The 14,861-nt window shown below is 38.7% G+C and overlaps 1 protein-coding gene across 1 annotated transcript in view; it reads left to right on the top strand.

Annotated features, from left to right (window-relative positions):
- LOC135221892 (methylmalonyl-CoA mutase, mitochondrial-like) overlaps nucleotides 1–9,119 on the top strand; it is a 169,835-nt gene extending 160,716 nt beyond the window's left edge. Inside the window, exon 17 of the mRNA XM_064259869.1 lies at nucleotides 8,245–9,119. Within this exon, the coding sequence (XP_064115939.1) occupies nucleotides 8,245–8,324 (80 nt within the window). The 3' untranslated portion in view covers nucleotides 8,325–9,119. The remainder of the gene's footprint in view (nucleotides 1–8,244) is intronic.
- The last annotated feature ends 5,742 nt before the right edge of the window (nucleotides 9,120–14,861 follow it).

Here is a 14,861-nt window from a genome sequence, read left to right on the forward strand (position 1 = left end):
TTCTGTCACCCCTTTGAGTTGAGACAGGTCCTTCTCTGGTCAGTGCCAGTTCTTCAGTTGCCACTGGGGGGACAAGATACTATATACCTTACCCCTAGGAACTAGTTTCTTGAGACTAGACGTCCTAGGACCTGCCACTGCATCGCTACCTGGGAATGTCTCCATGAAGAAGTCATGGAGGATGGGCAGCTGCTCAGCAAGTTTGCTGCCCTCTTGAGACAGGAAGGTTGTCGTATCCAGATATCTGATGTTGTTCTTGGGGGACAGGTCAGACTTGGGTAGGTTGGCCATGACACCTAACTTCTGGCAGTGCCAAGACCAAGATCCTGGCCCTCTCCACTTCTTTCACTGATAGAGTGAGAATTAGCCAGTTGTCCACATCTCTTCAGCTACATGCCCTTTGAGTGTCTTGGGCACCAAGAGGAATCTTATGAAGACTTGGGATGCTATTGCCAGACTGAAGCAGAAAGCTCTGTTGCCATTGTAGGACTTATACATTTTTAAATGAAATTAAATATGTTACATGTAAATATGGATTAGTTTAGGTTGGGAACTATTTGGAATTGCTGTTAATACTAAGGTATCTAGAAAATATTCAAGTGCAGGGTCTTTTATCATTTAAAAGACAATGTTAAGACTTATCAGAAATGCAGACCCCAAAGCACCTGTGAAATTTAGGTTCTATATGTTGTCTTATTGTTTTTTGTTTAGTTTTTTATATGCTGCATCAAAATAGAGTCCTTTCCTTTTGTGAGGGGAGCTTATCACAATGGTAGTGGGTCAAAATGTTGACAGACTAAATGACAACAGACTAAATGTCAACAGGCAGAATGTCGACAGTCTTAATGTTCACATTGGTTAGATGTGAATGGACTTAACCCTGGACAGGTATCGCTATTTCACTACCTGGTTAAAGGTTTCGTGGGTCGGCCTCGACCCGAGCGTTTAGAAAAATTTGCCAAAAATCAGTAACTTTATTTTTGCTGTACATTATAGTTTCTAAAATTAGTTTAAAGATAATACTATACTACTGAAGAGATAAATAGTACCCATCTACAAATTTAATATTTATTACGAATATTTTTAAAAAATAAGTATATAGCAAAAAATAATTTACAAAAATATTTATAAAAAATACAAAATAGCCTATATAAGAAAATAAATTGATGGAATCCTTCCTAAAACTATAATTTACAATGTGCCACAGCCGAAAAGGTGTCGGAACCCATAGAGGTCAAAATCTGAAAAGAGAAAAAAAGGGTAAATTTTTTGGGCCCACCAAAAAAGTCAAATTTTCATGAATTTTTTTGGGTACCTAAATGAATTAGGAAGTGGCTGATTTTTAAACAGAATAAAGTCATATTATCCTAAAATGTAATTATGTAAAAATATTTGGACAAAGATGATATTAGCTGTTATATCAGGGACCAAATCTAAAAGTCACTTTTTTACCTGCTATTTTCATCATGAAAATTTCTTATGAAAATGGAATGGAATGTAATTTTCAATGTGTTATTTTGTTTTTTTATCTAATTATGCATGGATTTGCATAAAACAAATATACGAAACATAAACATGAAGGATGAGAGAGAGAGAGAGAGAGAGAGAGAGAGAGAGAGAGAGAGAGAGAGAGAGAAATATGCAAAACACTAAAACAAAGGATGAGAGAGAGAGCGCGAGCTTTACTTACTATAGCTTTCAGAGATAAGATGGATTTATTTATATGGAGAAGAGAGGGAGAGAGAGAGAGAGAGAGAGAGAGAGAGAGAGAGAGAGAGAAATATGCAAAACATAAAACAAAGGATGAGAGAGAGAGAGAGAGAGAGAGAGAGAGAGAGAGAGAGAGAGAGAGAGAGAGAGAGAGAGAGAGACCCAAGAATATATGAAACACTAAACATAAAGGATCAAAGAGGTATGAGAGATAGAGACCCATGAATATACGAAACACTAAACATAAAGGATCAAAGAGGAGAGAGAGAGAGAGAGAGAGAGAGAGAGAGAGAGAGAGAGAGAGAGAGAGAGAGAGAGAGAGAGCAGGCAAAACATTAGAAATGAGCACTCTGAAAAAAAAAGGCAACCAGAATCGTCGCAGACAATGCCCCGAGCACAACATATTCCACTATAAAAACTATACTAGCATGAATAAAACTATACTAACATGAACAAAACTATATTAGCATGAACACTGTTCAATTTCAATACGCTACATTTATCTAATAACTTTGCTTTAAAAAAAAAAAAAAAAAACAGAAAGGGGCATTCAAAGACGCATGGATTATTGGCGATATGGCACCTCAGTCACTACCAAGGTCACGCACGCGTTTACTACAGACAGCATAGTAAAATGTTTCCCGCACATGTTTACGCATAGTAAAACATTTCCCAATATAAAAAACTATACAAATTGGCTATTATGCACACAGTCCTACATGAATTGGCTACGTAATAACTTTGCTCTTTGCAAAAAAAAAAAAAAAAAAAAAAAAAAATCAGCACATGAAGGTCACGTGACCATAAGGGCATATCGTACGTGGAGGCATTCACAAAGGCATTCATTTTATAGAAACATCATCCTCCGACATATTCCAACAGTACAAAACACGATTAGAATGAATAATACTCAATTTCCAACGTTTACCTAAAAACTTTGCTTTTTACAAAAACTTCAAAAAATTACACTTGAAAGAAATTGGACAATATTTCTGCTATATGACATATCTGCCGCTCCCATAGTTGCTCTCGTGTCCCGTAAACATCCCGAAACAATTTACAATATAAAAAACTACACTAATTAGCTAATATGCACACAGTCCAACATGAATTGGCTACGTAATAACTTTGCTATTCGCAAAAAAACGGAAATTGGCACTAGAAGGCCACATGACCTTGAGCACATTTACAACGTGATAATCCATTCACAAAGGCATTCATTTTATAGAAACATCATCCTCCGACATATTCCAACAGTACAAAGCATGATTAAAATGAATAATACTCAATATCTGATGTTTATCTAAAAACTTTGCTTTTTACAAAAAATGCAAAGTGGCACTCGAAGCAAATTGGACAATATGGCGATATGTGGCATCACGTAGGTATAGGATCCAGCTAGACTCTCCAACACAACAAAGTCACATGACTATGCACACTGTTCATTGAGAAACTATCCTTTCTATCATGTGGGTCGGCTTCGACCCTAGCGATTCTCAGAAAATGAGGATGCACTGGAGAGAGAGACAGGCAAGTCTTACCACCATCGAAGCTCTCAGTACACTGGCTGTCTGCAGGTCGATCACACCCAGATTTGACATGGGTGATAATTTATGGGAAGAAAACATGTTTTTTGAAACACTCCTTGGGTCGTGCACAACCCACGATACCTGTCGATAGACTAAATGTTGACGGTCATTACTTTTTACATGCCATTGGACTAAGTACCATAAGCATAAAAACTTTACAAAAATAGTGAAGTGTAATATGGATATTTATTTAAAGCTACATGGTATGATTTCTAAAAATTATTTTAAAAATCCAAAACTGGATTAACGTATAACATTGTGATTGTGGAAATCCATGAAAAATATTATCAGTTTCTTTGTCAAGAGATGCCAGTGTCAAAACAATCATGAATATCATCTTGTGACACAAATGCAAGGGGTTGCTTTTTATGAGCATTGAATTTTCAGTACCAACACTGCAAACCCAATCCTAGTACCTTTCACCAGAGGCAGTAAAAAAACAAAACAACATAGACTTCAAGATACAGCAAACGTTTTTTCATGCTATTGATGGCTGAATGTTCGAAGTAAAGTGATACTGAAACTAGGTTTAATTTATGACTTTTATGCCAACTGAATATTATGTCATATGTATTCTTTTTTTTGTGAACAGTAACACAATTGAGGTAGAATAAATATTCAGTTCTTCACAGCTGTACTGTAAAAAAAAAAAAAATTTCACCTCCTGTCATGAATTTCCTTTACTAGTTTCTATAAGTTCCCTTTACAGTATGCACAAGTGTCTCCTCTTTGGTAAAGCTTCAGATACTTCCAAGGGAATATTTTCCATACATTATTTTTTTTACTATTGAGGAAGGAATTTCTTTCTAACATTTTCTTTCAACTCTTCTTTGACCTTGAGCACTTCTCTTTGCATTAAATCAGGAGGATGGCAATGTTCTTGTTAAGATAACATTACTTCACCATTGCTAATTGGCCTCATTTTTCACATCTCCAGTAGGTTTTTTCTTCTTTTTCTTTCTCAACAACGTCAATGTAGCCTTCGTACACAAGTGTCTTGCCTCCCTTGTTGGTTTTGATTAACTCCATTTCTATGTAGTAAGCCTTTTCCGAAAATAAAACTAATACCGAAGTCTGACTTCCAAGAAAGAAACAGTTGAAATAAGCTTTGAACGTACTGCTTGAAATAAATAAAAGTAACAAATTGTTTGCCCATTAACTGGGTCATTTAAATGCAGACTTGTACTCATTCAAATTTTTTACCAATTGTAGTCATTTAAACTTTGTAAGGGTCCTTTTCTAAGAATTTGATTTGAATTATTTTACATTTGTATAGCCTATTATGAAAAGTAGCAAATTGTGCAAAATTTACAATAAATATTTATATAATTTTAATTTCTTTGCAGCTTAAGGTATTTGGTACTTTGACATATAAAAAGTAACAACCATCAACATTTTGTCCATTGATATTTCAAGTGTGTCAACAGTTTGGTTGTTGACATTTAGTCTACCGACTATTTGTCTGTATACCATTACAATCATAGAATCAGAACTCAGACCCCTGAAGTCCATTTCAAGCTAGAATATAGGAAGTTCTCTGTTTCTGCTTGGAAAAAAAAGAGAGAGACAGCGAGAGAAAATCAAGGTTTCACAGCATCAAAAGAACAGACAAATGTGAAAGTCTTATAGGTTTTACCACATTAAACTTAGCTTCATTAACTTTAATTACCCATCAGAGCTGCTTGATGGAGCATAGATCATTTCCCAATACATATACTCCCAAAAGTACATGTTATACATTTACTTATCCTTGTCCCTCCTGAAGAAGGCCTCCTTTAAAGTGACTTTCCTTTTAACATACAAAATATCCCTAGTTCCTGAATTATCTTTTGTTCCTCAAGCTTTGTGAAGTCAAAACCACAAGAATGAGTTCCTTGGGCAGAACTCTCTTTTCTTTGTGAATTGGGTTCATGCTTAAAAGTGGTGTCTCTTTACCTGATGCTTTATCAAAATAAAATAGAGTAAAAAATACTTGTTAGTTTTTTTGGCATAATCAAGTTTTCTGCACAGCATACGTTGATGAAACTCAGCCAAGGCCCATAAAACTTTTAGCCACGGCCTGGTGGTGCCCTTGTTGTTGGTATCTATAGCGCTGCCAGGTGCACAATCATGGCCAATTTTTACTTTAAATAATATGAAAACTACTCAGGCTAGAGGGCTGCAATTTGGTATGTTTGACGATTGGAGGGTGGATAATCAATATATATCAATTTGCAGTACTCTACGCCTCAGCTTCTTTTAAGATGCAGACAGAAGTGCGAATGGATAGACTTAGCCATCTCAATAGTTTTCTTTTAAAGAAAACTAAAGGGGGGGGGGGGTGAAGTTGAGCCCTCTCTTACGTTTGGTGTTTGCTCTCCAGAAAACATCTTTGTTATTTAATTTACTATATAAGGTGAGAGATGAGTTTGTGTTTGCATAGGAACTTTCTTTCCATTCCTTTTACTCTTGAGTGATGCAACCCAGTTTGTATGGTAACAAATTATTTTAATGTATTTTTGCTATCTAACTTCAACTATCATGCACCATTTTAGTTTATGCCCATGAAACTGGCAGATCAGAAAGAACGCATACCAAAAAGGAGGCCTTGTTTACTAGTCAACACCGAAGAATTTTCTCCAGAAACATCAGCTTTCTGTAATCCAACTGCAGGCGACAATTCATCAACCATAAACTCAGCAGCCAAAGGACCTGGTGTGCCAACCAGCAGACACCAAAGACCTGTCCTGACTGGAGCCGTGCACCGACTTCTGTGATGAACCAAGCACAACACAATGAACACCAACTGAACACTCACAACAGCGGGTTCAGTTTGTGTTCACATACACAGCCATGCGAAGCAGACACGTCCTTGCGACGGAGATGTATTTCGAACTCTAGATACAGAGTGAGAACCTCATGGAGGCGAACCATGAAGAGCACCATCAGGAGAAGGCAAATGCACAGGCTGAACCACTTCCGTATTAACAACCTTGATCTTTTCATTGGTGCCTTAACATCTTTACAATGATAAACAGGCACATAGCAGAAGCAGCAGAGGATAAATCACCAACATCCGCACATGCATGCGAGGCTGCTACAAGTCCGTGTACCGAAGTAGGGGACGACGAAGCAACAGCAGAGTGCACAAGGGAGATCCGACTTTGCACTAAGAGGATGGATCATTCCCACTGACACCACTTCCACACACACCATTGACACCTTGAGCAAGGGAAGAAGAACCACAAGGAGCAGCAAATGAAACACTATCACTCTCAGGAACACGGACGTGAGCGGCAGCAGGCGATGGACTCTCTTCACTTGCTGTCGAAGAAATTGCAAAGTCCTTAATCCTCTAACGCGGTGTGGAAGGAGGCAATGCAGGGAAAGAAGACGCCTCTTCTTCCTTACACACCCTCTTAGCGGGAGAAGTGGGAGGAGACACATCAGAGAACTGCCTGACATAAGGCCTCTGACAGATCTGTGAGAGAGGATGCAGACATCATAGTTGGAAGAGGATACATCACAGATAGCAGTGATGATGACACATGAGGGAGAGACAGCAAAGCAGCCCCAACTGACGACACTGACGTAGCTGAGAGTGAAGTCACCGAAGAAACTGGGAGTGACGTCACCTATGGAGCTGGGCGTGACGTCACGACCTCCCCCTGACCCGAGCTAGCAGCTAGCCTCACTGGAGGAGCGATAACATGATACCTAGGCGGCTCAATACAAGATGGCTGACCGCGGGCACCAATGTAGAGAAGGCCATGGGGGCAGCCTGAGGGGGGGAGGAAACGAGCCCCCATGAAATACATCAACCAACCCTCCAAAGAGGGAGAACCCCGTAGACCAAACGATGCCCAGAGTGCCGCCATTTTGGATGCCTCCGACTCTGAAACAAAAGAAACAGATGAAACAGTCCCCTCCCTCCTGGGAAGCAAATTAATACCCGAAGAAGAGGGGACGACATTACTCATTAAATCAGCCTGAGGACCTCCTGATAATTTCAATGATGAATCAATGGACGAAAAGGAAGGGGACACAGGTACACAAACACTAACATCATGGGGTGTGATTGAGGGAGAAGACAAAGCATCTAGGCGACGAGAAGAAAACCCTTCCCAAGAAGGAAGAGTTGAAACTGTGATGCTCCCTCGTACTATAAAATAACTTCCACTGCGATCTAGGCCTCGCACGACATTCCAGGCAGGGATTCGTCACAGTACAGAAAACAGAACGGCACCTACTGCAAGTCGAAATGGGGGTCTGTAGCAGAAGCAGCCAGAAAACTAGAACACAGGAAACCTTGATCACCTGGGCACATACGCTGACGAGGCCGTGAAGATGCAGAGGAAGCCATACTCTCACACACACACAAAACTGGCTTGGACGTTGAGTAAGCAACTGCATCACTCTCCAAGGCGGTTAAGAAAAAGACTAAACGTGATGGCGTGGGTTGTGCAGTCTTTGACCAGCTTTCACCCAATATGTGCACTCGTGCCATTTCACAGATTCCTTGCTTTACAATCTGATTGTTTAACCAGTTCGAGCTAGGTGCTTAAAAATTATTCTATTGTTAAGACCGAAGGTTTGTTTCACGTATGAACAAAACAGGATTTTAGGTACCAGTTATGAGGAGCTTATGTGACCTAATTGCTTTTCTCCCAGAGAGCAGTTGATTCATCATACTAAAGCCCACTGTTTTAGAACTTTAAAGCCAGTCTTATATGAATTTTCTTGAAATATTATTTTTGTTACTCTATAGGAAAAGTGTATCTTACTATCTACTTTGTCAATAGTAAATATGGATACAATACCCATTGTTTCTGCTATATCCTTGGAATTTGTTCATGTTTTTATTCAGTCCTGAAGATTTTTACCGGCTGGTACTATACAATATTAAAGAAGTTGCCTTAGTCATGTAGGTACTTGACAGATTTCACAATAATTGTTTCTTTTTCAGGTACTCAAATCCCTGTTGCTGCACTAGATGTTCTTAACTTGATTACAGTCTCCTTAAAAAAGCGAGCTGCAGTAAACTGAAGCTACTTGGTGTATTACGAGCCCTTTATGGAAGTCATAAATGAGAAAAGTAAATAGCTGCTGTTAAGATGATGTATTTTTTGTTTACAAGAATGTAATGTTACTGTATGGTAAATAAAGAGAACCCCATCTTTTCTTAGCATTGTGAGTACTACATAATCTTGCAGCATATTTAGAGAATGGTATAATATAAGAACCTTTTACGCTAAATTTGCAATATATACAGGGTGTTTTCTAATGTGCCATATGGTTATTTTTGTAATGTCAAAACTATTCATGATTATTAATATTCTGGATTGATTTACATTGAATTGCTATCTAGAGGATTATTTTCCAAACAAGAAAATATGTAGAGTACGAACATAGTGTAATACTCTGACGGTATTTTATTTAGTGTGAACCTGTTACTTGCACAGTATTAGACTTAAGGTTTTTTTTTTTTTTAAGAATTGGTGAAGTTTCCCTTTAATTAAGATAGAGTAGTCTACAGATCCCTACTCTGATAGTTCTTAGAAAAGCATTATGCAGTACATGAACATTGAGATTGTTAAGGTGACAACGGCCAAATACTTGGGGAATCATTTGCATGCTGTGGAAAGCATGTGTATTTCTATTTTATATTTTGCTTCCCTGTTTACAAATGTGACCTCTTGTAATGGGAGAGAAATAAGACCTACAAGTAGATTCTAAAGATTTTATTAGTATTAGCAATTTGCTCTACACACTTTATACCTATTATTCAGGTTTAGTTGTACCATATAGCTGTGATAGCAGTTTAGTTTTAGATTTAAGTATTTTTTATTTTAGTAGTGTATATTTTTTGAAGAATAAATTGGTGTAAATGTAGATATTAAATATTTTGGACTCGATTATTTTTTTTAACCTTTGAAGAATTTTAAATTACACGAGGACAGATAACATCTTCCCTAAGGTGCTTGGTTATGAAAGAGAGAATGTGTGTATGTGACTGGCCTCTCCCCCTTCCCCTTTCATCATCCTACAACCTCTCCCAAGGGGAGAAAGGGCCAGCCAATAAAACAAACTCAATGCTTATTTATACATGGCTTTATTGCGGAGGTTCTCAACCTTTATTGCTTAGTAGCACACTCTACAGTCAGTAATTAATATAAAGTACAGGCAGTCCCTGATTATAGGTGATCTGGTTTTATGGGGCTTGTCTAACACTGAAAATAGGCAATTTTTGGTGCTGAAATGCAGTAGGTAAGATTCTCCCCAAATAATATAATTTTCTTTTAAATACTGTGATTTGTTCCTACACAATATACATACCCTTGGTCCTTTACATTATTTAGACTCATTTATTAGAGGGAGGAATTTGAGTCTCTCTTGAACTGACAGGAGTTCAGCACACTTGGGTTACTCCTCCTGGTTGAAAGACCAAGAGGAGTGCCCACCTCTGACAAATTGATCGGACTATAAGAATGGCAAGATATAGAATCAGACTTCTGGACCTTTTTGAATGAGAGATCATAACTCATACGAAAAATGGCTGGGAAGAATACCAAGAGTTGGCAGCATTAAGTCATGATCCGAGAAGAGTTGCCTTATTGCCAGAATCTCCTTCCTCCTCTTGCTAGAGGAAGAAGTGGATTGCTTCTCTGATTCTAACAAGAAAAATAGAGAGGAAGCTTGATGTGTGGGAGGCCAACCCTGTGGGAGTCAAGTCTGACTCATTGGGCTGGTTAATCTCCTCCCTTTAATAATGAAAGGACTTGTGGGCAAAGACGTGAAGGAAGAAAGACATGAATGTGGCTCCTGATGAGACAACATCTGTCTTCCAGTCTGATATATTCTTTGGAATGCAAGAAAAGAACTAAGCACTGGTACTGAGCGCTCTCAGGGAAAGCGTACAGGTGAAGTCGTTGCCAGCAGCAAAGAACCTCCTACCGATCTCGAAAGATAAGGAGAGATGTGTCCTAAGACATGTCAATAGGACAAAGTAACAACTGAGCTGGATCATTAGTTACAAAGTCCAAGGATGGGTTCCAACCTACCAACAGATGGTGAATGATTCGGAGTTCATTGTAACAACAGAGACAGTCGAGACATGATACTCGCCTTTTGAAGGGTGATACTGAAGATGATCTATGCAAATTGTCTATTTTCTTTACTAATGCCAGAGAGAGACGAATGCAGTCTTGGAAAACTAAACTCATCTGATGATTCTCGCAAGGGTGTGTGTGCCCTATATGAGAGTCAAATGCCATCTAGAGACCTGAGGTCCCTGTGATGGCAAGACAGAAGTTTCTTGTCAGCAGTTGAATCTCAACTGAGGAGAGAAAATACTACTTATGTGAAAGACTTTGGTGAATGTGGACCCACGTCTTTCAAAACTGAATCAGAGAGAAGTTAATTCTTGCTATTTTGACCAGAGATTGATTGATTGATGTAGGTTTTCTGGCGTCACAACTACCAGGGTACCGACGCCGAATGCTAAGTGTGATCTTTTAACGTTATTTAAAAATCTTGTTTAATATATTATGAATTTTCTCTTTAAAAAGAGATACATATAAATTTGATTTAAAAAAAAAAAAAATTGATGAAAAATCAAATCAGAATAAAATTCTGATCAAATAAAAAATTCTAATAAAAAGAATTGTAATTAATCTGAATAAATATAAAACAAAACCAAAATGGGAAAAAAGTATATACTAAGACAGCACAGCTGTCAGATATATTGAGAAGACCAGCTTCTTTGATAAAAGAGATAACGTTATTAACACACATGCTTTCTCCCAACAGTTTTGGCATGCTATAATTACCACCTGCTTCACTACTATAAGCTAAAAAAACGATTTCTAAGTTCCACTAGACTGGGACCACTCAACCAGCAAATGCCTAACAGTCAGTGGAACTAAGCAATCATCACAGAATGGCTCATTCTCCCCATCCATCAGATAGCCGTGAGTTAAAACGTGTATGGCCAATACGTAATCTACACAATACAACCTCCCACTTCCTTGGTATTAGGTCATATTTCCAAGGGTGTGTCTGTCTAGTAATTTCTTTCATTTTGTTGGGGCCTACTCTGTCCCACTGAAGTGCCATAAATACTGGATAGATTTCCATATATCAAAGAATGTATCACGATATGGAACAGGGCATTTTCTCGGTACTAAAGTTTGCGCTGCTGATTTGGCTAGCTTGTCTGCCCCTCTTCGTTTCCCGATACGTTCACTGGGCAGGAACCAACAAAATGAAAACATGCTGCCTCTATTTTGGTGCAAGAAGATCCACTGCAAGATCTTCAACACCAAGGGATGATCAGTATTAAGACTTCCAGGGACTGTAAGGCACTTTTGGAGTCACAAAATATTGTGTAGCTACACACTGGGAGTGTTACAATATGTTCCAGTGCTACTAGGATGCCATACAATTCAGCTGTAAAGTTTGAGGCAATAGAAGGAAGTGCACCTCTTCGGTTAAAAGATTGGCTAAAAACTCCATATCCAACGCCGGCATTGGACTTGGAGCCATCAGTAAATATAAAACATGTATCTATATGCTCTGATACATGCTCTAAAAATATTGCCCTTATTTCCTCATCAGATTTATTTCTCTTTGCTCCATTGAAGTACCTGCAGAATTTCACATCCGGTAACCTCCAGACAGGAGTACTGGGATACACAAAGGGAATAATGGGATATTTTTTAATATTTGTATCCTCTAAAATTTGTTTTATTCTATAGCTAAAAGGAATGGGATACCTTGGATGACTTTCATAAAAAACCATTAAAAATATTTCTATTTGCACAGCAAATGCCTGAGATTTGGGGAGTCTTTGCGCTCTAAACCAGTACCGAAGTAATGATGACTGGCGATAGAGTTCAAGAGGCATCTCTCCTGCATCAACTAGCAAACTAGATATTGGTGACGAACGGAAAGCTCCTGTGGCTATACGAATAGCTGAATGATGTACCGAATCTAAAAGTTTTAAGTTAGATGAGGAAGCTGAAGAATATATTTCACAACCATATGACAGCTTTGACAAGATTAAAGATTTATGAAGCCTTAGTAAAAGATTTCTATCAGCTCCCCAACTGGTGTGAGAAAGCACCTTCAAGATGTGTAGAGCTTCTAGGCTCTTTGCTTTTATATGTTTGATATGGGGGACCCAAGTCAATCTACTGTCAAAAACTAGGCCTAAGAAGTGTGCTTGTTCTACACATGGGATTCTACGGCCATACAAATAGAGGTCTGGATCAGGATGCACTCCCCTGATCCGACAGAAGTGGACGGCAGTAGTCTTGCTTACAGAGATTTTAAAACCCTGTTTCTCAGCCCAACTTACTATTATTTATTGTTAATTGTAGCTTTCTTTCTGCTACAGTCATCCGGGTGGCAGCAAAGGATATTGACAAATCATCCACAAACAGTGTCTTTAAAACCTCTCTTGGAATGACAGCTGCAACACTGTTTATGGCTAGAGCAAAAAGTGTTACACTGAGAACACTGCCCTGGGGAACACTTCTTCTTGGCACCTTTTCTCTGATAAAGTACTGCCAACCTTTAACTTTAAAATACCTACGATGTAAAAAAGATTCACAAATAAAGGTAATTTACCTCGTAGACCACTATTATGTATAGTCTTCAGAATCCCATGTCTCCAAGCAGTGTCATATGCCTTTTCTATATCAAAAAACACTGTCACATGATGTTGTTTGGAGGCAAAGGCTTCACAGACAGAGGTTTCAAGTTGCAGTAAGATGTCCAGGGTAGAGTGCATTTTTCGAAAACCACACTGAGAAGGTGTTAGAATATTGTTGTGCTCTAGATACCACATCAGTCTTACATTTACCATTTTTCCATCAATTTACACAAACAGCAAGTTAAAGCAATGGGGCGGTAACTTGCTGCACACAGGGGATCTTTTCCAGCTTAAGGAACGGTAACATGGTAGCTAATTCCCATATGGTAGGGTAGCTGCTTTCATCCCATATTCTATTGATAATACTTATTATAAAAAGTTTTGTGTTCTTCGAATGTGTTTAAACATTTCATAAGGAATCTCATCTGGACCAGGGGCAGTGTTCTTGCTCCTAGATAAAGCAGAGTCAAACTCCCTTTCAGAAAAAGCATATTATATGGATTTCAGCTTTCTTTGCTGAAAAGTCAAGTACCTTTGTTTGTTCTTCCATCATTCTGAAATTATGTCCTGGGGAACTATCTGATTTCTCAGAGACTCGAGCGAAGTGTTCTGAAAATGTATTACTAACTTCTGTGGCATCAGTGACATGAGTATTATTCACTTTAAGTACTGGAGGAGGATTGGGTGTAAATTTACCCTGAATTTTCTTATTTTCTTCCAAATGCTACAGACTGGTGTTCTGCTGTAATAGAGGATACATATTCGGCCCATGCTTGTCTTCTGGCAGCTTTCATAGCTTTTTCGAAATCGTGCCCTACACTGTTTGTAAATTATGACATTGTCCAAGGTGCGATGTCTACGGCACCTGGTCAATGATGACCTTGTAGCTCGGTGTAACAGCCTTAGGTCTTCTGACCACCACGGTACTGGCCGTCTCCTGAATAGTCCCTTAGTTCGAGGAATTGAGTGTAGACCTGCAGTATGCAATGTTCCATTGAGTAGATCAATGGCATCATCTACACTTGGAGATCTTTTGCATCCCCTTCCAACTCACTCAAGTCTTTGAATTTTCTCCAATTTGCTTTCTCTAAGCACCATCGTGGCGATCTCGGGATAGGTGGACCATCATTGGTGTCGATCACATTGGAGAATGTCACTGGTATGCCAGTTCATCACTTGTTCTCCAACTAAAGTCAACACTGCAGTTGGAGCTACATATTGAGAGGTCGATGCAGGAGACAGTGCCTGTCTGAATGTGGTAATGGGTAGGTTCTCCAGTATTAAGAAGACCTATATCTTCATTTTCTATTATAGATGCCATCATATTCCCTTTTTGATTTGATGTTACATCTCCCCACAATGGATGTCTACTATTGAAGTCACCAAGTAGAAGAAATGGCTCTGGTAGTTGCTGCATTAAGTATATTAAGTTCTCTTGGGACACATGGCTATTGGGTGGAATGTAAAGGGAACATAAAGTGTATTTCCTTCTTAAATTAATTCTTACAGCCACAGCTTGAAGTGGAGTATTTAGTTTCACTTCGTAGTGTGGAGTGTCTCGACGGATGTAGATGAGGGATCCACCATGATTTCCCACTTCTAGATCAAATTTAGTTCTATAGTGAACATATTCCCTAGGACAAAGGGGTATATTCACCTAGCATAGTCTCCTGCAAACATACCCCTACAGGAGAGTGCTCATAGATCAAAAGCTTCACTTCCTCATACTTCGCTCGCAGTCCCTGACAGTTCCACTGAATAATGGAAGTGAATTTATTCATGTTTAGGACCAACATTGTGGTTCCTTTTGACAAGACTGGGAGATTTCTTTTTTCTACTAGAGGGAGGCATTTTAATGGAAGGCTTTGTTGGCCTCTTGGGTGGAGTTGCCTTCATAGAGCCAACATCTTTTCCTTCAGTGTCCTTGA

The sequence above is a fragment of the Macrobrachium nipponense genome, chromosome 3, assembly GCF_015104395.2.
Source record: "Macrobrachium nipponense isolate FS-2020 chromosome 3, ASM1510439v2, whole genome shotgun sequence".
Taxonomy (NCBI): Eukaryota; Metazoa; Arthropoda; class Malacostraca; order Decapoda; family Palaemonidae; genus Macrobrachium; species Macrobrachium nipponense.